At 42.6% G+C, this 26,003-nt stretch overlaps 1 protein-coding gene across 1 annotated transcript; it reads right to left on the reverse strand.

Moving 5' to 3' along the window:
• Nucleotides 1-834: 834 nt before the first annotated feature.
• Nucleotides 835-24,466, reverse strand: Dctd (dCMP deaminase). The gene is made up of 6 exons (XM_076852384.1): nt 24,381-24,466; nt 22,464-22,578; nt 22,119-22,254; nt 4,987-5,103; nt 3,526-3,622; nt 835-2,207 (listed from the first exon to the last, which is right to left on the reverse strand). The coding sequence occupies exons 2-6, from the start codon at nt 22,569-22,571 to the stop codon at nt 2,129-2,131; spliced, it is 537 nt and encodes a 178-aa protein (XP_076708499.1). The 5' UTR covers nt 22,572-22,578; nt 24,381-24,466; the 3' UTR covers nt 835-2,128.
• Between the last annotated feature and the right edge of the window lie 1,537 nt (nt 24,467-26,003).

The following is a 26,003-nucleotide window of genomic DNA, read 5'->3' on the forward strand; positions in this document are numbered from 1 at the left end:
TATTAACGGGAACACTGACATCTGCAGAATTCTCTGGACAGGACAATCCCGCTACTCCTGGAGTGACAGCAGAAACTAAGACGTAATTACCTCTAGTCCAGTCACCAGGAAATCAGGCTCAACAACAGTTCAGAGGTGGAGGTATTATATACCCACTGACAGCACCCCAACCCCATGAGCAACCCAACCAGACTGTCATTGTCACTGCATGTACATCCCTCTTAGGGAGCAAAAACCTTTTTTCACTAAAATTCAATGCAACCGACACCAAACATGAGAGTATCAAAGTTAAATACACTAACACTTCTTATTAGCCCCCAGATATATGTGCAAATGTGACATAAAAATTACACGCTCCTTGCTAACATGGGTCATAACTTACAACAATATAAAAATATGTTTTCTTATCTTTAACTCTTTCTTCTACTTTCCTTTTGTTTATTTTGGAGCAAATAGACATCAAGGGGTTTGGAGGAGAAAAGAGAAATAGAGGAGAAAAAAAAAAAACAGAAAAAGGTGAGAGGGCAGCAGAGGACGGGATAGGGGACTTCAGCATTAGAGGAGGGAGCAGCTGGGGACCTATCAGATGTCTGCACCTAGACAGGGAGCAGGGAACCCAGGACAGAGTCATAGGCAGCCCCTCCCAACACCCAAAATCTGGTCACAAGGAAGCATCACCCATCAACCCTGGGCGAGTACACAGCATGTAAGTACCTCAGATTGTTCTCTGAGCATAAATCTATGTAATGTGTTTCACGACAATACAGAAATGGCAGAAATAGAGAGCTAAGCATATAATTATGATAATATAAAAATGAACATACTCTGCTGTGGTAGATTTTAATAAGATTTTAATAATATTGGTAAGGAGCCAAATTACAAAATGCCCTAGAACACAGGAGTACAAAACCTCAGAGACAAAATAAAAACTCATGAAAACATAAGAGCACTCTAAAAAAGGTAATAATCTTTAAGATAAAGAAACCATTTTCTCAACAAAGGTACTGAGCATGTTTAATAAAAATTAAATGAGATTAAAGACAAGGTACACAGCCACACACTCCCAACCCGCAGCGATGGGGAAGGTGATATCTGTGTAGGTGAAGGCATGGCGCCAGGAGCTCAAATGAGCTCCAGTCGCCAATAGATCTGGAATAAACGGCCTCCAGGTGGGTGGAATTTCTCACAATTCACTTTCAGGACAGGAATTAATTTGCTCGGAAATGAACCATGTTGGCGTGTGCAGGAGAGGCAACCCGTTTCCACACAGCAGAAGCAGCAGCGTGGGGGGAGATGCCCGACACCCTCCTCCCCACCAGCCCCATTGCCACCACAGCAGGGTATGGTCTCGAGGAGGTGACAAGGGGAGATGGGCTGTGTCCTTTGAGAACAATTCATTATTCAGATAAACTAAATGTAACAGCTCTCCGTGACCAACAAACCAAAAATAAGAAGCCAAAACAACAGGGGTCCCCACCCCCAGAGGGATAATGTGCCACTAGCATATGTGTGGCAGGATAACAGGAACAGAGAAAATATTCCTGGTTCAGTGGCGCTGATCATCTGTCAGGACAGATGTGCCACCCTATCTGGGTTTTCTGGGTGGATGGGTGGGGGTTTCCCTCAACTCCTGCAGCAGAGACTTTAATGCTACTGTCACTTGGGTCCCATTTTTTTTCCAAGGGCACTACATGTTATGCTTCATTTGGGCCAGATGTTCACATCAGTGTGTCTGCTCATCCCCACTAAGAGCACAACAATTATTTATTTGTCATTCCAGCACACGCAACAGCAAGGAGTGACTGTTGAAATGCAGTGGGAAACAGAGATCAGAGGCTCTTCTGCAGAGACCCCAGCATCCCAGCAAGCCGGGCCACAGGGAGGAGACACCCTCACGCCAGCCATCTGCAGGATTCCTTATTTTCAGCCTTAAATCAATAGTTTAAACTGATGCAGATTCCATGAGACAGGAGGGACAGTAAGGGAGATTTGAGACTTTATATTCTTTAGATGTCTACTGGCACTGTGCTGGCCATTAAAAAGTTATGTGCAACTTCAAGATGAAAGACATTAGCAGCTTCTAAGAAAAGGACAGTCCCAATCTTCTGGAGATTTAATGAGATGGAACTCACTGAAGCTTCTGACTCGGTCGGCTGTTAATTGAATCAAAGTCAATGACAATCTTGCTGCACTTGGGTGTAAATTTCCTAAACATGAAAAACAAAACATAAAGATATTATCCAATGAGTAGTTAAAGCAATTTATTTACTTTGGCTTAAACTATATTTTCTGTGCAGAGGAAAAAAAATGCTATGGGATTTGTTTGATAGTTTATCTCTATAGGAGCCAATTATGGTGCACCATACCGAGAGAAACATGGACCAGAAAAGACGAAGACCAAAAAAAAAAAAAAAAAAAAGATGCATGGGGTGGCCTGGTTTGTATGTTCTTCAGCTACCTGAGTTCATGAATTACCCGGGAGTCAGGGATTTCTAACAAGTTAGCTGCACAACATGATATCTGATTACTCGTTTTCCTATCAGATTTATCTTATATTCTAGGAAATTTCTGCAGCCAACTTGGAGTTGCTCTGAAGCAAATGATAGTAAATTTTCTTCTGCCTCTTATACACAGCAAAATACAACTAGCTTTAGTGAGGAGCAATTTTTTAAAATCATGTTCTGAAAAGGCAAAGGTAAAATAAATCCACTATATTTTTGTACTCATTAGCTTCTTATTCATTACTCATTACTTCTCCAACAACTAAAAAGAAAATTATTGGGAGCTATACATATTCTTTTTAAAATCAGACAATAAGAGAATATCCAAATAATTGGATTTAAAGTCTCATAAGACACAATAGTTTAGTTCTAGAGATTCATCACGTAAAACCCAAATCCCCAACAGTGAGCATAGGGGGCTGGGCATGTGACTTAATATGACAGTCCTACCACTGCTGACCAAAACTACCATCAAGCTTTGTAAAAGCTTTTCAGTATCAAATAAATTTTCTGCCATTAATCAAAGGTGACTGAATTTAATTGCAAGTAAAACATGCTACATAATCTTTGCTCAGCAAAGATGATCATAAAAATCCAAAAGACTTCTAATCTCAATTAAAATTTTGCTCTAAAAAGAGCTCCTAGTGTTTTGACCTGGCAGGTTACTTTCATCCTAACTTGTCTATGCCAGAGTTGGTACATCTACAAAATTTACAAAGGTTTGGCATTACTATACAAAACTTGTAAATTTTTAAATTTCTCGCTCTTTGAATAATTAGCCTAAGCCCTGGGAAGTTACAAATATTAAAAGATAATCATTAAACAGATTGTCTTCAGATACTTCTGTCACTACTCTTAAAAATCTACCCCTAAAATAAACTTTAGATTCTTATGCCATCACGTTTCCGAACACGCTTCCGAGTGTGGAATTCAGGCATCACAAGGAGAAACTGAACAGACAAGGTCAAATGTATTTCTACATCAGCCCTTCACACCACCTTTCCCCCAAGTTTTCCTGACTTACCTGAATGTAACCCCAGCCATTTCAAACATGAGCCTCGCCGCTGTTGTCTCATCACTGTCATGGTATTTATCAGACATAAAAATAACTTCTTTTATACCTTAAAAGGGAACAGTGGAAGCCCCATTAGTATATGCATATTTAGATCCTGCAAAAGACAGGCAGAGGCAGATGGAGTTCTTGTAACATCTATGATTAATTACCTTTTCTAACTGCTTTCAGACAATGTCCAGTTACTAAAAAACATATCTGCTGCTTTCTAATATAGCATAGGGTGGATTATATTTAATCTGCCCTCCAGTCTTCATGGATTTTTTTTTAACAAACGCAAAATGCAAACATGTCAAATAGTCAAGCCTTTATCCAATTAACAAATTTTCTTTACTGCAGGTAAGCAAATATTTATTCACAAGGCAAATACTCTGAACTTAAGAGAGATACAGGAGGAGTGACAGGTGCTGGCCAATTGAGAGATTGGTACCACTGGGCTTCCAAGAACGGCTCAGCAGAACAATTCAACCCAGCTCCATGGAGGGCAGCTCTGCTTCCTTTTCCTGCTCTCACCAGGCAGTACAAACCTGAGAGTTAGGAATCCCAGTGGCTCTGCACTCCACCAGCTCTGGGAGGAACAAGGGAGCCAACCACAGAGACCATAAGCTGCTCAGCGTATGCACCTGCTGCCACCTCTGCAGCCTGCAGACGGCTGAGGAAACATCCCAGAAGATCGAATAGCAGCAACTGCGTGGGAGCCCGAGCTGTTCCTTAAGGGCGGCTTCTGATTCAATCAGACCTCTTCTGCTCTGAGATCCACGGGACTGATGATAAACAGCCCCTTTAAACCACACATCTGGCTAAACATGCTAAGTCTTTAAATCTCAAGCTGAGAGCTTTATGGAGATAAAGTGTAGCTGAATCTTAGATGTGACAGTTTGAAAAAGGTGAAATATTCAGAATACAACCATGGAGATTTATGGTAACTGTAATATAAGAAAAACTTAAAGTAGTACCAATTGAGCCTTACAGCATTTATATGCAAAGATATGCTTAGATCCTCAAATATCTACCATGTATTAGTTACAAATTAAAATTTGATATACAGACTCCCAGCTGACCTTGTTTCTGACAGAAGTTCATTTCCCTCCCTCCCCCCTAATCTATGCACAATATGTCAGAGAATGGTAAATTGACAGTAATTATATGCAATGCCTGTGTTGTTTTTTGGCAGCTTGCAGTTTAAGAAGTTGCAAACTAAATTAAAAACATGCTAAGAATCACAGAGGATGCAATTAGTCTTAGACTACCTGGCACCATTCAAAAACAAAACACAGGAAATATCTTGCAAAGTTGATAGTGCAATTAATTTAGATCTAAACAATAGCAATTTAAGATCAAATGCATCTGCAATGAGCTACTGATGAGCAGGCAGCAATGCAAATGTGACAAATGGAAAGGCCGGGTTCCTACCTGCCTGGATGATGAGCTTAGCACATTCATTACATGGGAACAAGGCGACATACATGCTACAGCCCTTCACATCAGCCGAATTCTTGTTCATGATGGCATTTAGCTCAGCATGGCACACTGTGAGTTTGAAAAAGAAAGAAAAACTTTGATTGCAGTTCATGAAGAATTTACCAAGTGTTAGGCATTCCATTCCCCCCTCTGAAATAGACTTGATAAAAATAAATTGATTAGAAACAGCACATACTGAGAACACCAAATGAGGGCCACATGGTCTAAAAAACCGTCACTGCGGCAGCCCTCAGTCCGTGAGCACTAGAGCAGCCAGGGGGGCTGAGGTCAAGTACCTTCACCCACCTTAGGCCAAGCAATAGCTCATCGCTCCACAAGACCCTGGGGTATTGAATTGCCCACATAAAATGGCTCATTTGTGTGTTGATATGCACACACAGGGGTACTCTGTGTGGCCTTTAAGAGGGCAGGGAGCAGTAAGAGCAAGAGAATCAAGAAGCAAAGCTGAGCATTTCTACCCTGAGGGATCTGCTTCACCTCATCATTCTCAGTCCAAGACACACAGGAAAAACACTAGTAGATAACCAGCAGTTTATCTTTTATAAGAAAAACATTCATCCACTTAACAGCAATGAAGAATCAAGCTCTTGATGCTGTCCCATTCCACCAATGATCCCAAAATGAGGGTCGAGGGCTATCCCCTGGCTTGCCTGAGTTAAGGTCAAAGGGAGCCCCACCTCTTCTTCCTTCCCCATACCTGTCAAAGCTGGCTGGTTTCTGAGGCCCAGTTTGGCTAGGTGTTCTATCACCTGCCAGCAAGGGCGCTCCTCCTCTGGAAGGAGTGAGAAGGACTCTAGCACAGGCTGGTTTTGAATTCCTCGGCCTGCCCATGGTTTCTGTATGGCCATCTTGTATCATTATTAAGTTTCTGTGTTATTGAAGACTATACTACACACTACTTACGGCAGTAACGGGCAAACTTGTCCCTGGAGGAGCTTCCAAAACATTCATATCTGTGTTCCATACCCAGAGAGTGTGATGGTCTGGGGTGTGGCCTGGACTTGGGAACTGCAACTACCCATGGGCGCCTCGTGTTCTGCAGCAGCTCCAAGATGCTGCAGGCAAAAAGCTGACCAAGAGCTCTCTCGGGAAATGTTAGTAGGTACTCACATTTAGACAAGGAATACCATTTTTGAGGGGGTCTCAGCCATGTGTGAAAATAAACAGTCTCTGGCATTACAGGGAAATCTAAAGAAATAAGCTGCACTTAATCAGATCCCATCCCATCAGAGAATAATCCTGGCTGGTCACACGGGGATCTAAGCCACACCTCCCAAGACTCCCTGGCTTACCAAACCCCAAGGCCACGGGAGGATAAGAACGACAAAACTCAAGAAGGAGCAGCATGGCCAAGTGGGCACTGGCCTTGGACAGGCTCCCCTGGCCCCTTCTCCCTGGGTGACCAAGATGCTGGGAAGCTGGCATTAACACTGCTCAGTGTTAAAACCAATTAGATGTAATTGTTTCTTTTATTTCCCCCTTGAGGGCAGAGCCCAGCCTTCTAGGTTCTTTGTAACTTCCCCAGAGTCTAATGTGATGCCATGAACATAATGGGTGTTAAATATTTATTGAATGAATAAAGAAGGAAATGCAGATTCCAATTATTGATGGTGACATTGGGAAATACCAAAAGTCCTCAAAATTCAAATATCAAAAATAGGTTTTCCCATTTAATAAATATTTTTGATGGTGTTGGTATTAGTATTCAGAACTTCAGAACTAGAGTCTTTGAAACTGTTACGAAACACTATTATGATGTCCGCTTTTCAATCTCTTAAGAATTGTCACACTGAGGGCAACGATCTTTCTCCAATTCATCAATTCATCCAAGGCAGTTTGGGGCAAAACTTAACACTATCGGTCTGGATTCATTAGTGAAAATTACCATATGAAACAGATTCTCTAGGGAAGTATCTGATGTCCCTGTGTATCAAGGGTGGTTTATAGAAATAACATACAAACTTCTTTTCTCTTAAAAAAAAAATCAAAAGATGAAAAATACAGAACATCTTCTTATAGTGGCAGGTACATGGGAAACTCTCACAAGGAGTAGTTCATAACCCACAATCCCACATATTCAAAACGAGACAATGACAAAAACAAAACCCAAGCATTCAGTCAAGAGCACAGGATGTACCCAACTCTGACTTCTCCTGCTCAGTCCTACACCCCTTCAACTTCAGACACAGCCAGCACCTGCCTCTTCCCCAGAGTCCTCAGTCCACCAAGGCCTGTCTGATTAACACCTGCTTTCCAGACTCACCTGAGGGGCCAAGGGAGGGAGAGAAGCCCCAGCTTAGGGGAGCACTGGCCCCTGACTACCTGTTCCCCACCCTATTATTCCCCATGAGCTGTTGAGCTGTTACCCAGGTCCTGATATCTGGTCTCGCCCTTCTGGCTTAATACCTGCCTCTCTGGTCCAGGGTCTCCACTGCCCCTGTAGTTCTAACTACAGGTTCCCTCCAAAACCTCCTCGCAGGTCCCTTCAGGTTCATTAAACATGAGGAGACATTACTCCATGGGGCCTCAGGCCCAGGAGCCCATGTCCTCGGAGAAGATATGGGACAGACCAATTTGATGGCCATCCATTCAATTTGCTTGATATAGGTTGGTCTGAGTGAAGTGCTGGGGACTCATTTAGGCAGTCTAGTCATCTATATTGATCACAAGTCTGCTTCCACACAAAGAGCATTCAGAACCAATGTGTCTGGCCTGTGCCTCGCTTGCTCCCAAGCCCAGGCTGTTCAGACACAGAGCTGACCCCTTCCCCCTTTGCACTCTGCACCTTGGCAGGCAGGCAGGGAGCAAGAACTTTTGCAACAGCAGGGCACCAGGCTCAAGGCCCAATTTGCCACTTAGAAGCTGGATGACCTTTGGGCTGGAAATGTAGCTTAATGGCAGAGCACTTGCCTATCATGCACCAGGCCATGGGTTCAATCCCTAGTGGGGGCTGGAGGCAGCAGAATAAAGGATGACTTTTGACAAGGTGAACAAGTGCCATTTTGGTTTACAAGAGTAACACTGGCTCTAAGAAAGTACATTCCCAACTAACTAAATAAAAATATAATTTTTAAAACACCAAATACATTGATTTTTTTTTTTACTTCTTCCTAATATTCTCAGTTTCATTCAGTCCTCCAGAACATCTGACCATCTCTAAAACTTTTCACTAAGAAAACACGGATCTCCTCTCCTGGTGCCAACCCTGAGGCCCCAGCTTGCCTCTGCTTGGTTTTCTTTACCTTTAAACACAGACACTTACTCCTCATTCTGAAGAGGTCATCTCCCAGCATCTCTCCTTCTTCAAGGAGAATCAGTATTTCAACAACAGCTTCCTCAATTTTTTAAATAATCATCTCTTGACTTTGTACTGCAAATATAACTGCTAGTTTTCTTTGAAACGATGTTTTCAAACTACAAGTCATAAAACCAGTTTAATGAATTATAATCAGTTTGTTTGTTTTGTTTTAATGAAACTGACAGGGTAAAGGCAGAAACTGGAATGTATCCCTCATGCAGGGTTACGTACTTCTAAAACCTATGTTTACTATGTTTCAGGTAATACATTTGCTGGGTGGCCAAGTAATACATGTGAGATTCACTGCTCTATGGCAACCTGAAGGCTCTGTCATTTGCTGATTAATGTTCACAAGCAATTACTGAAAAAGAAGGAGGACGAGTAAAGAAAAGAAAAGGCCTGATTTGCAGCATCCACCAATTTTTGTGAAGTAAATACCTCCCAATGTGACGGAGCTGGGAGAAGTGCACAACTGGCTGTGAAAGCTGATCAGACCCAGCTCCTCCGCACCACTGCATGATCCTATCATTACAAAAACCCACAGCCTCTTTTTGGTTGCAATCTTTGAATCCGCTGTTCTCTTGGCCCTGGAATAGTGGACTACTGTTTACCCTAAAACCTTCAGGACCTCGATACCCTGTCTTTTTCCTACCTTTCTGTGGATCCTTTTCTTTCTTCTGCCTTTCTGGGCCCTTTCCAAGGTTCCATCCTAATTTTCCACTTCTTTCCTACAGTCACTGATTTAAGGATTCATCTGTTCTAGATTCTCAGATAAGACATCTATTTGTAAAACCCTGGATTCCACATTCCTAACCCTAATTTCCCATCTTCTCCTCAAGCCTTCTTTGCGGGGGTGTGTGTGGGGGTTCTTTGTACCTTTTCTCACTACAATGAACATTTACATATATCTCACAGCAATAAACTAAAGAATAAATTTCTCTAGTGCTAATAGGCCTAAAAAGAACTGCAGCAAGAGCCAAAATATGGGTGCAATCACCAACCAAAGACTGGTTCTGTTAGTTTTTAACATAGTTTTTGTATTCAGAGTAGGAATAAGGACAAAGTATTTAAAAGACACAGTATCTAAGGACTACTGATTGTTAAAATTGTCCAAAAACAGATGAATTTTCCAACTACCTAGAGTGACATACTGACAGCTAAGCAATAAGCAAAAGAAATCTTCAAATAATTCATATATATTTGATAAGCACAAAGAGTGACACAAAACCCTTCAATTACTCCCAACATTGTTTAAAAGGAAGAGAATCAAATGCTAAAAATACCAGATTAGTGCTTATAAAGTTCTTGATTGCCAAAGGAGAACCTCTGTTTCAGGTAATTATAAGACAATTCATGTGCTTTGGTCTTGTCTTTTCTTTTCTATTACTAACTGTCAGAATTCAGAACTGCATTAACCTTGGACCACTAGGAAGAGATTGTATAATTAGAAAACTGTATTTTTCAAATTCTCTCTTACTAGGGCTTGATTAATCCTCACTGTCTCATGTAGGCGGTTCTTTAGAAGTTTGACAAATTAACAGGATATACTCTATCCTTCGTTGAATTTAAAGAGATTCAATGTTTTACAGATTCAACTTCCATCTTATTTGATATTAAGGCTAGTACAATATCTATTTTTGACAGTAGTACTACTAAGGTTACTCAAATAGTTAAAGAAAAAAACTGCCCTGAATAATGCTCAACAAATTCTAACTGCTACACAAATACTTTAGCAGTCACAGTGTGATTCAGCCTCAACTGGGTTTCAACAGCTACTGAGACAGGACAGGAAATAACTGGGGCCTGACATGATGTGCACTATGGAAAACTAAGTTTATATTCCAGTTAAAGAAACTCCAGATTGTTTAAAATGCCTCATTTTTAGAGATACAGGATTTTACTTGAAGAAAGTGACTTCCTCGGCCTGAGGAGGACTCTCCCAGGGCTGACCTGAAAAGGCTGGGCAGGCTGGCGGTGGCACTTGCTAGAATTTGAGCTAAGGAGTCTCGGAGCAGCCCCACTGTACTCCTGCCACCATGCCAGGTTGAACCACTCCACACCTGGACGGCTGGGTTCACAGACAACACAAGGCTCAGAGCCAGGAATGAAAAGGTAGGATGTGTCGCTCTATTCTTTCAACTTGCAACCAACAGTCATGAAATAGGTAACTGCTTAAGAGTGAACTGTGAGTTTTTTTCTTTAGTGACTCAAGTGTTAGTTTACAAGATATCCCACCTCTTTTCTGATGACAAAGGCTTTCCCATCATTACACCTCCAAAAAAAGAATCTACATGTTTTTATTTCTGGGGTCCTAAAGTTGTCAGAATTACTATATCTGGGCATATATCTAGGAGCATGGGCCTACACCCCTGCCCTCGTGGCTGGACAGGTACCTGATGGAGACTTCCATCAAGGGGTGGGACATGCACCTGCTCCTCTATCAGGACCATTTAAAAGTTTGGGAACTAAAATGGAATTTCAATGACTTATTTCTTAATTATTGAAAGATATCCTGACAGGGCCTCATATGTCACTGCTAGCCTCCCAGGTACCTATCCTTCAAGTTAATAATTTAAAGTAGAATAGCCTCTAAATTTAAGCCCCAAACCTACCAACACCCCAAGTACCCCAGAAGGGGCCACAGGAAAGATGGACCCTTCCACAGCATGCCCCCAGTGACCCACCTTCTTATAGTTACCACCCACCTCGCCCAAAGTAGGATGGACTGATTAGGTTACAGCTCTCACAATCCAATCATTTCACCTCAGGACATTCCTGTGTTAACAGGAGCTTTTGTGGGGACACTCATATCCAGACCACAACACCTGTGGATTTATTGGAGCACTCCAAAGCTGCTTCACTCATAGATTCTCAGGTACCAGCCTGGCCCCGGCCCGAGCATCCCATCCTTTTCTGGGCTGTGGCAGAAAGAGAAACAGTTTAAAACCTTCAGTGTTTCCCATCTATGTTTGATAAGTTCTGGCTCCAGATACTGCCCATCCCAGGCCAGGCATTCACAGGGTGTGAACTGGGGGCCAGGATTACAGGAAGGAGGTGGGTCCTATCCCTGCAGAGCTCACATCCAAGGGGGCAGAATGTGTCCAGGCACAGAAAACAACCAGGGGATTGAGTCAAAGCTACAAGCACTAGAGAAGGGCAGGACTCCGCAGGCAGGTGGAGAACTGGATCTTCAGGTGATGCTGTTTCTATAGAAAAATGTATTTGGATAACGGATGTCTTTTCAGAACAAAGTGGGTTAAACCCTGGGATCTGCCCACACAGAGATAAAGCCTTCCTCAAGCCTTGGCCTCTCTCTAGTACAGGTAGGAATGACGATCCACCCCTGTCCTAGCATGGGGTTACACAAAGAGCAGAAGGGACTAGAAGGAAAAAGCCTTACAGACTTGAAAAATTATGCAAATGAAGCCACTAGTCAGAACTGGACTTGTTTCCTAAGAAAAGAGCCTCCAGTCTACAGCTGGTCCTCACTGTAGAGGACTTGGAGAAGTTGGATGCCAGGGAACAGCATCTTCCTGAGCAGAGAAGACAAGTGAGAGCACTTCCGTCTGACCACCCACCCACTAAATGTGCTTAGCATGTAGACACCAGTGCCCCCAGCCTCGTGCGCAGGCAGCAGTCTTTCCATTCACAAGATAAAATAACATGGCCCCACTACCTTCTGACATTGAGGGACATACAATTCTACTTAAGAGTGTAAGTCTGTGCGTGAAAATAAAAACAGGAAATAGTGATAATGTGGAGAACCCAGCCTCAAGCATGGAAAACATCTTGTTGTATTCCCACCCTGGGTCCAGAGAGGAAGTCTCTGCTAGAAGAAAATAACAGCAGAAAGGAATTTGGGCCAGGTCTGGGAAGAAAAGGGTGAGACATTCACTTAAAAAGCAGTCAAGCTAGGGGCGGTGGTACATGCCTGTAATCTCAGCAACTTGGGAAGCTAAGGCAGGAGGATCATGAGTTCAAGACCAGCCCCCAAAATGAAAGGGCTAGGGATGTAGCTTCATGGTAGAGCGTCCACAGGTTCAATCCCCAGTACAAAAGAGGCGGCACGTGTCCTTCTGGCACATGGAGCCAAGTTATCAGGCCCTGGGCCAAGTATGGGCTTCCAGGGCAACCCTTTGCCACTGGCCCAGGCTCTGCTGAACACTTCAGGTTAACATCCCAGGTCCACTCTTAGGCCACAGCACCCTCAGCTCTTGGAGCCAGCTCCTTCCCCTGTGCTTCCTCTTCACCATGTCCACTCAGCTGCCTGCTCACACAGTGCCTCCCCCACCAAGTAGTTCAAGACTGTAGCATCTTTAAGCCTCCACCTCCTGACCTGTGAAGTGGTGAGAAAAATCCTTGCCTCCAAGAACTAGTAGAAAGACTAGAGTCTGTTACTAGAGAGTGGAAGATCAACCTGGTAAATGTTAGTGTGTCCCACCTCCTGGGGCTGCCCACTTGAGACCAGGCAGTCCTGGGCTGCACAGCTCCGCCTGACCACAGGAACACACATTTCTCTCTCTCCCCCTTGCTATGTTCCCTGCCCCTGCCCCCTTCCTCACTGCCTCTTGCTAAAGCTGCTGGCAACAACTCATGACACCCAGGGGAGCCACTTAGCCCCAATGGTAGTGCTTAGGGCTAAAGAGATTTCTGACTGTGGTGTTTCCATTATTGATAATAAAGCCCCCAGAACTCTAATTACACTGCTTCCCCATGTGCTAAGGGCACACAATCAGGTCAGAGGGAGGAGGACGTGGAATAAGTGCATTTCATCCATGGGTAAGCCAGGCCAACTCCCTTCCTACTGTTCGTGTGAAATACATGTGCGATGCCTAAAAGGAACTAAAAAGGCACCAGGAGAAATGGGCACTAATCATCCTTTGACAGTTTTGTAATGTAAATATACACCACCAGGCTTAAAAGCTTCCCTCTTGTGTTCACAGCTTTTAAAAGGTAAACTGGGACTGAGCACTGGAACAGGAGTCAGGATCCGTGTGTTCTAATTAATTCCAACTCCACAAGGCCCGCCTCGGGCAACTCACTGATCCCTTTTCAACTTGTGGAAAAGAGGGATTAGCTGTCCAGCTAAGTTTTCTGAGGGAAGAGGCAAGCTCCTGACACTGCCCTACATTCCTGGGATATTTCTCAGGCAGGCTTCTCCTGGTCCATAGCACTTCTCCTCCCACCGTGTCCACGCCTGCTCCTGCAGCTGACAGCTTGCCTCTGCATCATTGGAAAGGTTGCCATTTATCACATCCCACCAGCCATTCCACGAGCCCCGGTATCTGCTGTCACCTACCCCCTCCATGTGCCCTGGTGTCCTTCTGTCACTAACCAGTGTGCCTGGAAGGCCAACCCCACTCACATCTTCAAATGCTTTGCCTCTTTTTCCCTTTTTCTCTCTGTGGATGTTTCCCATCTGTTAACAAATGCCTGATGCGAGGAAAAAACACACACACACACACACACACACACACAAAAACAAACAAACAAAAAAACACACAAACCTTTCTCTCGGCCTGTCTCCTTTTGGCCACACAACCAGTATGCCGCTCTCTTCAAAGCCACACATCTCAAAACCTTATCTAAATATGGTTCCCACTTCCCTGGCTCCTGTTCTTCCTTCAACTGGCTCCAATTTGTCTTTCAACCCTACCACTCTCTCCAAACTGCTCTTGGCAATGTCAACAGTGATCTCCAGGTTGCTAAACACCATAGCCATGTTTAATCTTAGACCTCTCGGTGGCCCTTGACACTGTGCACAACTCCCTCTTTTTTAAAACATGGCTCCACCATCCACATGTTGCACTCCTACTTTATGGACTTTCCTGGATCATAGAACCTTCCTTTGCATCTTCCCATGGTAGAGGACTGGCTAGCTCCCCTGGGGCCTCTTTTAAAAGGGCACTTATCCCACCCATGGGGGTTCTGATCCTGTGATATAATCATCTCTCAAGGGCCCCATCTCCTAATACCACGCCCTTGGGGCTAGGATTACAACATGGAACTTATAGTGGGCTATAAACATTCCATCTATAGCACAATCAAAGTATCTTTTACGTCTGAACTCCTTAACCTCTCTTTACCACTTCACCCTTTCACTAGGCTTGGGCCAATTCTTGCCTTGGCACATATTGCTCCAAGAGCATTCCCACCTGAGGCCCTCACCCAAGCAATCCCTCTGCTTGGAACATTCTTCCCCTCCCCCCAAAAATAACACCCATCTTTAGCTGATAGGGCCCATCTGATCCTTCAGATCTCAGCTTAAAAGTCATTCCTTACAAAGGGGTATTCAAAGTAACTGCTTATTTCATTAATATCCACCTCTTTTACAATTAAACTGAAAATTCCTTAAAAACAGAGGCCAGACTATGCATGTTCTATTTACCACTGCAGATTACCTGGCAGATAACACATAGATGCTCTATAAGTATTTGTGGAATGAATGAATGAATACATGAACATACTCTGAAAAAAAAATCCAATGAATTATAAGATATGATTATAATCTTTAAGAAGGAAACAAGATGACTCAAGAGAACACCCCCATCACCAGAAGACACCTCACACCGGCAAAAGAATAGATGACTCATTAGTATTTATTTCAATTCCTAAAAAGTGATAACTCACTTGCAAAAGGAAAAATGAAGAGGAATTCTGCTTCCCTTTATTCACCTAAACTCAAAATTAATGGCATTTTGAACAAAGTCTTTTAATTGCAGAATTTAAAAATTCATGCTCAGTTATCATATTCAATATTTTAAATTTACTGTGGCATCTATCATTTGAAGGAGGCACAGAGATAAAATTTACACCTCCACTAATTAGCTGGCACCAACCCTCTTACAGAATGAATGGAGGGGCATGTGTTCTCCCCCCATGCGTGACTTCCTTGATTTCACCAATACTCTGGGTTTGTCACATGGAGTCCAGTGCCAGGCAAGTACCTACACTGCAGTAAGTACCACATTGAGCGATTCACAAAGGATTTCTAAAGTCCTTTCTTTCCATTTGGTCTTAGACCAACCTCTTGTCTCCAAATAGTTCTAAATGCACTCATATATTCTCTTCACAATGGACACAGGATCTTTTCTTTTATTGCTGTTATCCAACATTTTTTCATTCCGTATCTTTTAAACTCCATGGCTGTGGGGTAACCAACACTGTTTAATCAGTCCCTCCTATTTGAGTATACTGTCTTCTATCTGGTTTGAATTCATCTTAGAACTGCAGCAGATTTTAATTATTGGAAGGGAAGAAAGGAAAGAAGCCTGTTTTGATGTATTAATTTACCCACACTCACATTCTCCCTGTGTCATTGCCACCAATAGCTTTCTATAGCTCTGCAACCTTGACCAAGAATGCTTTCAGAACTCTGTAAGCAGAAAAACAAACTAATCTAATACAATCAGAGTTATATTATTTATATTTTTCTTTAGAATTACAGAACTGGAGGAGTCCTCAGTAATAACCTGTTTCACAAAGATATTGAGAAATAAATGTCAAGTGATGTGTCCAACAGCTGCACAATTGCTGGGTATAAATAAACCAGATCTGGAACCCAGGGCTCTTGATGGTCGGTCCAGGGTTCTTTCTCTGGAATGTGGTCACTCTTTTTTAAGCACTGTGGGCGTTTACTTAACTAATATGTATTTTACAGACAATATAACCCCATTCAAACATAGAAGTCCCAAGAAACTTCGAAGGGATATTGACCAAATTACTTTGTTACATTGTGTGCATGTTCCGATACGTAACAACAAATCCCATTATTACATACAACTATAATGCACCAATAAAAATAAATATAGGAAAAAAAAGTCCTAAGAGTAAAAGTTTGAAAAGCAGTATAAATATTTACAAGGATTCCTAAGAACCAGGTTTTACTGCAAATTTCTGGGAGTGAATAGTACACACATTCTACTTTAAAATACCAGTATTATCAGCAAAACTACAGAAGAGAGATTCCTGATGAAAAAAAGTCAAAATAAAATATAATCTTAGTAATTTAGCCAATTTCAGAAAAGATCTGTCAAAATCAACACAAGTAACACAAAACCCCTCATTAAAATATAGACCATGAGACTCATCAGGGGATCACACAGTAACCCAGAGCTGCTAAGCAGACTCAGCAAATTTAAAGAAGTTGTATTTATCATCAAGAATACCCATTTGCATTCAGATCACTAATATGCTCAAATATTTAACATACCTGTTTTCTACAGGAAGTTGAATGTGCCCCAAAATTCTATTAAGGTTATTAATTTTTCAATAAACCTGTTTTTAAAGAAATAAATAGTACAAAGAATAACTTTTCAAGCCCACTTCTGAGAACCACTTAAATCAAGTTTATTTCAGACTTCTGAGGTGAGCTGACTTGAAAATCACTTTTTAGCAAAAGGAGATAGGCATACATATTTTTTCAAAGGTAGATCTGAGTCTCTTAGATGAGCATTTTGGTTTTTCTTCCATGTGCTCTTTAGGATGGGGGTTATATTTTGCTACTATCCCTCCTTTGTAGGTATTTATAATGAAACGACTACTAATGCTTTAAAAAATAATTAACGGTGTCTTCAAAACTACATACATAAAAATCAAGTGATTTTTAAAAATAACTACTTATTCTTTTCTGGAGACTTTATGAGCAATTATACCTTTGAGTAAAATAGTCTTAATCATGCTGGTTAACTTTAGGGGGCAGGGGAGAGACTCAAACATACAGTGTTGAGTTCCTGTTGACCTAAAAAACCACAAATCAAGCCTGGGTTTGCCCCTTGATTCACAAAAACAATCTACTTAATTTCTTTCCTGCACAAGTGCTCAAAGGTTTTCCATTGATTATATTAGTTATTTCGTACAAAAGTCCCTAATTAGACCCGCTGTCAGGCCATAACTCCTAGATGGCTAGGCAGGGTCGGAGTAGCAGGAAGCTATAAGTGAAATTAAATTCTGCAGAAAAAGAAACAGCAAGTCATCAAATCCAGGATCTGCCTAACAAAACCAGAGGGCATTCAATTTCAACTGACTGAAAGAACAAATTTGATCTTAATTACTAAGAAGCTCTTACAAGTTGTGAGGAAGTCACAGCTTAAGAAGGATCAGTCTCCTAACTTCTTGATAAATTAGTTTCTCAAGACTAACCTTTTGGATGCCAAAGAAATACATCACACGCATGGCAGTCAGGAAAATGTCAGTGTTCAAGAGGGTAAGGTAAATGGCTAAGTAATCACGAAAATGACATCTATGCATGCTTAACAATATGCTAAGTCTGAAAAATAAAGATTAAATTTAAATATAAAATTTAAAGAAGCACTGCCACACACTGGCAAAAGTGTTTAAAGCTGCCATGCCATCACTTGCCTTAGTTAATTCCAGGTTTTTGCTTCCTAGAATCATATCCTTTTTAGGGTAGTCCTACAGAAATAGGAACAGATGGGTCTTTGTTTCTCCCAATGTATTCTGAGGGAGGCTACCTCCCACTCCCAGGCACATCAAGACTGTGGTCCCTAATGCGACAAGGTGTGATCTGGCAGGCAGGACAATCCTGGCTTCTCCATCAATTGGGTGGGAGGAGGAGGCCAAGCCAAGGAGACCCTTACACCCTAGACCCTTCAATGAATGGGAAACAGGTGCAAAGGCCGGGTGAGTCGAGCAAGCACTGCTCAAAATTCCCTGAAGCTGAACAATCAGGTAGCTCTACTCAACTCTGTGGTCTGTAAACTATAGCAGCAAAACTTGTTACAAAAACCTAAGGAAAGAGTGATACCTGTATTACCAAGAGTATTTTACCTCCATTTTATAAAATTGATATTTTGATTAAATGTGTTTTACCATAATAAAGTTCACAGAGAAAAAGAAACTAAAAATGTCAACTGAACACTTCATGTGAGTTTAGTAATACACCCCCTCGTAAAAATAACAGTCTTCCAAAGTCTCTTCTTATGATAAATTAGATAAATTTGCTGCTTCCTGGATTTTTAATTGCCATTCATCTGAGAGGGTTCTCACTATAACAATGCTGCTTTCTTCCTGCCATTTACTGTTACTGACATCATACTATCTTCTGGATTTTCCAAGAAAAAGATGAAATAAAAGCAGTTTCTTTAGCAGGGGGAATTTTCACTTTCCATATTAACATTACATTATAATCAAATAGTTTCATGAAGTTTTGATCCTAAGGCTGGAAGAACAAAAACACTCTTTAAAAATGCCTCTCTAGAGATACAGCCCAGAAAAAAAACTCTTCCTAGTATTTTATAAGTATTCTGTGTTTCCCTCCTCCCTATAAAGTGTCAATCAAGGCTAATGACTTCAAGCTTACAGAATTACTAGAGTAGAATAAGTTGTATGTTATTGATACTCGAATTTGCACAATTTCTAAGCTCACTGGCTTAGTCACTTTGGGCTACTATAACAAAGTACTTATTTATTTCTCTCAATTCTGGAGGTTTGAAGGCCAAGATCAGGGTGTTAATTTGCCAGGTTCTATTGAGGGCCCTCACCCACATTTGCAGGTTATCACCTTCTTATGTCCTCACATGGTGGAGAACTAGCACTCTTTGGGGGTCCCTGCTATAATGGTGCTAATCTCATTCATAAGGGCTCCACCCTCATGGCCTTACTACCTCTTACAGGCCCACCTCCAAATACCGTCACATTTGGATTGGATTGTCAACATACTGATTTGTAGGGAGGATTCAAACATTTAGTCCCCTGCACTCCCCTCTGAAGAAATATTAAGTCATTTGCAAGTGGTTTTCTAAACACTAAGCACAGGTCACCACTCTCTGAGTTCTTGAGGAGCCACTTCATCTAAGCTACAATCTGTTCAATTGCAAAAGAAGATGATTGGTGTTTCAGAAAAGCTGAATTCCTGAGCCTCACTGAGAGAGAGAACAGCACAGTAGAAAGAGCACTGACCACGAAGTTAGAAGATACCACCGTGCACATGCAACATCACAGAATTTACTTAAAAGAACAGGGTAGGCTTCAACTCTGTGCACAGAACCATGAAGCATTACTGGAGTACTGCAAGAGGCCTAGCATGGTCCACACTGAATAAATGCTATGTCTAGCACACAATGTGATATTTATTCCCAACACACTGTTTGAATAATAAAGATCATATTAATGTAATGTGTTAATGACATGTAATAGGTTTTGTCATCATGAATTTTCTTACGGAAAAGATACTGGAAGTTTCTGAGGTTTATAAGACAGTCCTGTTTATTCAAAAGTTAAGAATCACTGGTCTAGATCTCTAGGTAATTACCAAAAGTCCTTTACAGGGATTAATGCATAACCTATGAATCTATCCTTCCTGACACAGCAGCAGTCACCCGTAACAGAGGTGAGGAAAGAAATACATTATCCAATACCAGACATTACCACCTTAGTTTTAAAAAGTCTTAAAAACCAAAGGGAAAGAATTTGCATTTTAGTCAATTAAATTTGCATTTTACCATCAAACATTTCTATTACATCCTAGGCAATTTAAACATTTCTCTGTGGCCTGAAAAGCATGGAAGAGAGGAATGAGTGTACAGTGTACACCCAGTCATCATTATTTAGACTTACAGCCTATCTTTACAAGTATTACGATGGCAGTAATACTAAATGCCTTTTAAAAACCATTTAATACCTTCTACAACTTTTATGGTACATCAAATTACAAGCTTACTCCCGTGAAAGAAAATTACCTATATTCTAACACAGCTGCATATAAAATGAATAATTGATAAGTGAGGGCAAAGAGCTTTGAAAACTTAGAGGTATCATATGGATGATAAAAAAAATAAATAAATAATTCAGGCAGACAACCAGTGCTCTAAAACTCAGCAGCTATTCAACAAAAAACAATCAGTGCAGTTGGGCAGATGCCTGTGGGGGTTTTCAAAAACTTTCTTTTTTTTATGGAAAGCAGCTCTAAGAGGTACTCTATCCCACTTGGACAAAAGGCAATGTCTCATAGCAAATACAACCAGTCACTTGAGAGGTTATGGAACACTGGTAAATGCAAAGGTTTGAGCTTGCAGGCCACTGCAATGAATTTCCCTGGGGCTCACAGTGTCTAAAGAAGGTACAGGTCTCATGGGGAGGACTGCCACTGAGAATCCCTCCACACAGGTTCATTCACTGGCATCTTCTGCCACCAGCCTGGGAACAACAGGCTAAATCTCCTAAGAATTCCTCCATATCCAAGCTCAGCACGAGGACCAATATTTCACTGTCTTGACTCGGTGAAATATTGACTGTGGTAGTCATACATTTCAATGTAGATCTTTACTGTATCGACTCTTTCACTTTCACTGTTTTTATATGGGACGCTAAAGTGTACCGTGAAAAATTATTTTTGCATAGACCTAAAAACAACTAATCATTTCCTCTCTTTCTTACCATCAAACGCTTACAGAATCAAAAGCAGGATGACAAAAAAGGTTTTTTTTAAATGTTAGCACATTTTTCATATAACTCATTACCATCAGCTATAAAGCTGGGGCTGAGAAAACAGTCTTACTCTCTCCTAATTCTGATCCTGCCCTTCCTACTCCTACCAGGGTGAAGTTAAACTGACTATATGACTATTAAATCCCGTTAATCACTGAGCTATTTTTTTTTAATACCTGAACACCCCAAATGCTTCCTTGCTGTCCCCACATTCATTCCTCAATTCCTTCTCTACTTCTATGCACTTTTTCTCATTTTCTTTCAAACATGGAGGATTTGGCAATTAGAAAGTTTATGGTGATGAAGGTCCAGGAACATTAGAAAAAGTAAATTAGACTAAATGCAGACTTGGAATTCTTCATGAGGAAACCTACAGGGAAGAGTCAACAAAGAAGAAAGGTCTTACATCATGCCTTGAACTTGGTTTCCTGAAAGCACATCTTTCCCATTTGGATGGCCTTAATCTACTTTACTTCCAACAGAGCCAGTCTGTTCACTTTCAGACATAAACACAGGCCTGAACATTATGAAAAATCAGCAACCAACATACGCAACTCAATTAGCCTCTTTTATGGCATTAATTGCATATTCTTTAGGGAATAAAAGGAAAAGTGAAGCTGTGGTTTGTCTCTCCCAGATTATTTCTGAAAGGATTCTCTCTGGGGCTCAATAAATTCTAAGAAGTACCCTCACCTAACTTCAAAGTGAAAATCCAGATAGGCAAGCCAAAGGTTTTCGTTTCCACACCTTCTGGCTTTTGATCTGACCACAGACCACTGTGGGATTGCAGAGGCCCCACAATAGAAAGAAGCAACTGCACCATCCATCTCCTGAGGTCCAGCTCAGCTTGATTCCTGCTTGCCAGAGATGAGCTTGAACTAACTCAGCAGAGAATCCTGCTTTTCATCAGAGCAAAGCTGCAGGCAGCACTTGGTGAGCTGACCCACTTCCCAGTAGTCAAGAAACAACCTTCAGTGCCACTACGCGCATCCCTCAGTTATCTCTGCCAAGGGGCTGCAGACCTCTGTTGCTGCTCTGGTGTTGTACAGGTTGCCAGGCAAGCACACCAGGCCCACCACAGGCAACAGAGCCTAGGACTTCAGGGCCAGGCTATGGGGCACTACCATGCTTCCATCAGTGGCTCTCTTTGGAAATGAACTTAAAAGATGGGGACAGGAAATTGGAGTAGTTTAACAGGAATTTTTTTCTTTCCATTTATTGGTAACTGATAAGGAAAATAACGCTTTGTGACTTTTTGAATTAAGCACCTCCCAATTAAGCTATGTCACTAATCAGGATAGAATATAAAATGCCTTACCATATGGATACTTGGTATCCAGCTTATTGTCTGCTGTTCTCCTCCAGGGCAAAAGGTCATCACTGCAACCATTTGGCATTCCATTGTAGCCAATCCCGACAATCTTGTTTTCTGTATTCACAATGCAGGCTCCAACCTACAGGGAAACACATGCAAAACCTTGGTGGCTACAATTGGCTGATCTACCACTGGGTGGGCAGTGAAAGAAACTTAAGAGTCTCTAGGGAAAATGTATGCATGCAGGACTACAGCACAAAGGCAGCAGACTTACTTTGCATTTGCATGTTCTATTCACTTGTAAGCAACACTGTGACTACCCAAACATCCCCTATGAAACTCATTTACCTGGGAATTTGGATCTTTGCTTCTCTGTGCTGATAAGAAGGCCACTGCCATGAAATACTCAGGCCATTCCAAATAGTCATCCCGTTTTTTGCAGGAAACTTCACTCATGTTCAATCTAGAGAAAAACGTGAGAAAATGTTGAAAAAAAAAAAAGTATTTTGGTAAACCTGCTTTTTGATTCAATGCACCAAACTAAACTCTGGGTCTCTAAACAGACAATTTTAACTACATTTATCAATCAGGAGTCACAAAACATGGACCTTGGACAGTCTCTGGTCTTTAAAAAAATAACTTTACTATTTCAGAAGTATGAATTTGGCACCTATGACTAGCTTCACATTCCCAACAATTTCATCTATTTACTGCTTTCTCATGGAATATTTTTTTCAAGTTACTACATACAACAGACCTACAAATTGCTCTTCCTCCCTTATAATTTGGAGTCAGCACAGGAAGGAGAATATAAAAGAAATGTTTATTGATCATCTAATAGATTGCAAACAGCTTGTTTATATACACCATCTCGCTCAAGCTTCATTTCTTGCTAAGGTAGGCAGTAACATCCCATCTTACAGATTTAGTAAACTTAGGGAATTTGCCCTAAGCCACACAGGAGTATTATCCATGCCACTTGGACTCCCAAGTCAACATCTGAAGCTGTCCCAATTGAAAATTAACCAGATAATCTGTCCCTTTCCTTTTCCTAGGTGGAACTGAAGTTATAGAGACTCTGACGACCAGATCAAATGAAAACTATGAAAAGTGTTATTTCTTTTTTATTTTTAAAAATACACTGTTATATATTTAAAATTTACATGTGAAATTCCAGGGGATTGAGCTTTTTAAAAGATGAAAAGTATCACAAGTGTGGCAGATACCTAGAATTTAATAAAGCATAATAATTGACACCTTAAAAAAATCACAATAAACTATTTCTAAACTCGGGTTTCTGTAACATGGGCTTCACTCAGGGCAGGCACCAGTGGTCTCAACAATAAGGAGAGCCCATGAAGGTAGTCTAGACCTTCAGGTAGAAAGTCTTTCAAAAAAAAAAAAAAAAAGAAAGAAAGAAAGAAACTAAAGCAAGGAGAGAGAGTAACCCAAGATCACTGAAAAAGTCTAAAAAAACGCGAGAAATTCCCAAAACTTCCACTTCAAGCTTTGGACTCTAAACTTTGGCTCTAAGCAGTGCAGAAGTGCCTGACAAGGATAAATGATATTTAACAGGTTAAATGACCACTGATTCTTTTGCCTCAATTCTGAGGAGCCTGCAAACCCTCTTAACCAGAACACCCAGATGCTGTATTGGCCTGGTTGCCCACCTGGCGTAAGGACTGGCATCTGCAAAGGCTACAGAGCGCCACGTAAGTACCTACTAAACAGGAGCGAGAGAGGAAATGGGGGGAGGCAGGCCAGGAAGGGAAAGCGGTGCATTACCCCGCCGCACGCCTGACCTGTCCTGTGAGTGGCTTACAGCCCACTGGAGCCCTGGGAGGCCTGACACCCAGCTGCACAAACGGAAGGGACCTGAGGCTGGCATACAACTAGTCCAGGAAGACCGAGCTAGCCCAGCGCCTGGGCAAACCCAGGACCCCACAACTCCCTCAGCTCTGATCCAGAAACTAAAGCCCGCGTTCCCGCCCCAACACGTGGACGCCAGAAGGACTGCTATTTTCAGACTCCCAGAACCAACTCCCGCCACCACCGCGAGGGAGAAAGCTCGGCAGAGGCAGCAGCCTTCGCCGTTAAATTAACCCCGGCGGGCCCCGGGAGAAGCCGAGCCCCCGCCGCCACCCCAGGTGGTCCACTGTCAAGTTTCCCGCGGAGCAGAACTTCCTCAGGGCTCGCCACGCCCGACCCAGCCCGCGAGCCGGGTACCCCGCTCCCCGGGGAGCCACGTGGCGCGCGGCCGCGTACCCGCACGGCGGCCCCCGCCCGCTCCGGTGCGGGCTCCGCTGGCCTGCTGGCTGGTGCTCGTCCTCGCCGACGCCGCCGCCGCCGCCGCGCGCCCTGGGGAAGGAAATCGCGAGAGGAGGCGGGGCCGCTGCGTGGCCGGAAGGTGGCAGCGGCCAGCGCGGCGCGCGCTCGGAGGGGGCGGCGGCCCGGCGGCGGGCGGGGACGGTGCGCACGGCCGCGGGGAGTCGCAGGGTGTCTCCGCCTCCCACTCGCCGTGCGGGCTCGGTTCGCACAGGCCACCTTCCGGTTGGGGAGTTTTAGGGCCAGGGCATCTGCGCTAATGATTGCCCCGGGGGTGCTGGGCAGCTTTGTGGAGACGGACGGTTCAGATTTAGCCCCTGACTTTTTGCGCCGCCCTCGGCGGCCGCGCAAAGAAGTCATGCAGCTGCCTGTCCGGCCCCGCCCAGCATTTCGTGGCGCTCGGTGGCCCCGGGTTGGGTGCCCGAGAGGGACCTGCTCCTCACTATTCCCAGGGGTTTGACTGTATCCATTTGAGGACTGGGTGGTTTCTGTTGGTAGTGGTGGGATTTCTTTCCCATCTAGGTCTCCTACCAGTTTCTTTAAGCTGTTGCTTAAATAAACATCTATTATATGTAACTGAAAGACGATTCAGCGCATCTAGTGCCGTGAAAATGAAAGGGGCAGCAAGTGAGAGGAACTGATTTTGGCCTTTGGAATGAGCCTGCTGGGTAGCGGTGCGCTGGAGGGGACTATTTGTCTCTGCCGGCTTCAGTTTCATACTAGAGGGATTTGTTTGGGCACCGTGCGCCTAAAGGCACAGATACCTCGAAGCTGCATTTGCATTTGCGTTTTGCTTGATCGGTTTACAGTTTCTACTGAAATTGTGTGGAAAGGCCTGAGATGTTTGCTACAGTCTACCACCCCCTCTCTACTCCCATCACTCTGGGCACACGTTACTTTTGGTAATTCCCCGGTAAAGTTTGCCCACTAAAATTGTGTAGGTTTCTTCAAATTGTTTAAGAAGATCAGGAAAAGGGGGCACAGGACAATAGGAAAGGTCATCGTGAAGTTTCCAGGGTCATATGTCTCAAGGAACTAAATCTGATTTTCTTGCACTTCATAACTCTATTCAAACATCTGGCCCCTAAATCTGATAAAACATTGGTGACTGACAGAAGAACCTGTTTTACGCATGGGGCTTGAGGGATACCTCCAATGTTCCATAAATAATAGTTACTGTAATAATCGTGAGTTCCTATCTGCACATCCAGATCTGAATACTAATCCAAACAAAAGCTTATTCACTATATTAATTTAGCTTAATCGAGGAAGAATGATGAGAATAAACAGTTTGTTCTATCCAATTTCTCACTACAGCAGACACATCATTCTTCATCTCCATGGTCCAGTCTGTGGATTCAATAATTAAATTATGTACTGCTCTTGGTGAATGCCCGGAAAGCAAAAGAGAAAGATGCTTCATTGTTAACTATAGATTTTTGGGTGGCCTTAATAAAATTCAGACTTGAAAGAGCAATATAGATTAAGATGGTGATTTTTAATGTCAAATGGACTTTCCTTGACTGTCTTGTTGCCACTAAAATGTATTATACCCCGAGTCCC

The sequence above is a fragment of the Callospermophilus lateralis genome, chromosome 4 (genome assembly GCF_048772815.1).
Source record: "Callospermophilus lateralis isolate mCalLat2 chromosome 4, mCalLat2.hap1, whole genome shotgun sequence".
NCBI classification, from domain to species: Eukaryota; Metazoa; Chordata; class Mammalia; order Rodentia; family Sciuridae; genus Callospermophilus; species Callospermophilus lateralis.

What these genes read in the sequence shown, in the direction of transcription:
- Dctd (XM_076852384.1), bottom strand. Translation starts at nt 22,571, where the DNA reads ATGAGTGAAGTTTCCTGCAAAAAACGGGATGACTATTTGGAATGGCCT. An exon ending in GCAAAGATCCAAATTCCCAG is followed by an intron (nt 22,255 to 22,463) that starts GTAAATGAGTTT and finishes GTTTCCCTGTAG; the next exon opens with GTTGGAGCCTGCATTGTGAA. An exon ending in ATGGCTGGGGTTACATTCAG is followed by an intron (nt 2,208 to 3,525) that starts GTAAGTCAGGAA and finishes TTTCATGTTTAG; the next exon opens with GAAATTTACACCCAAGTGCA.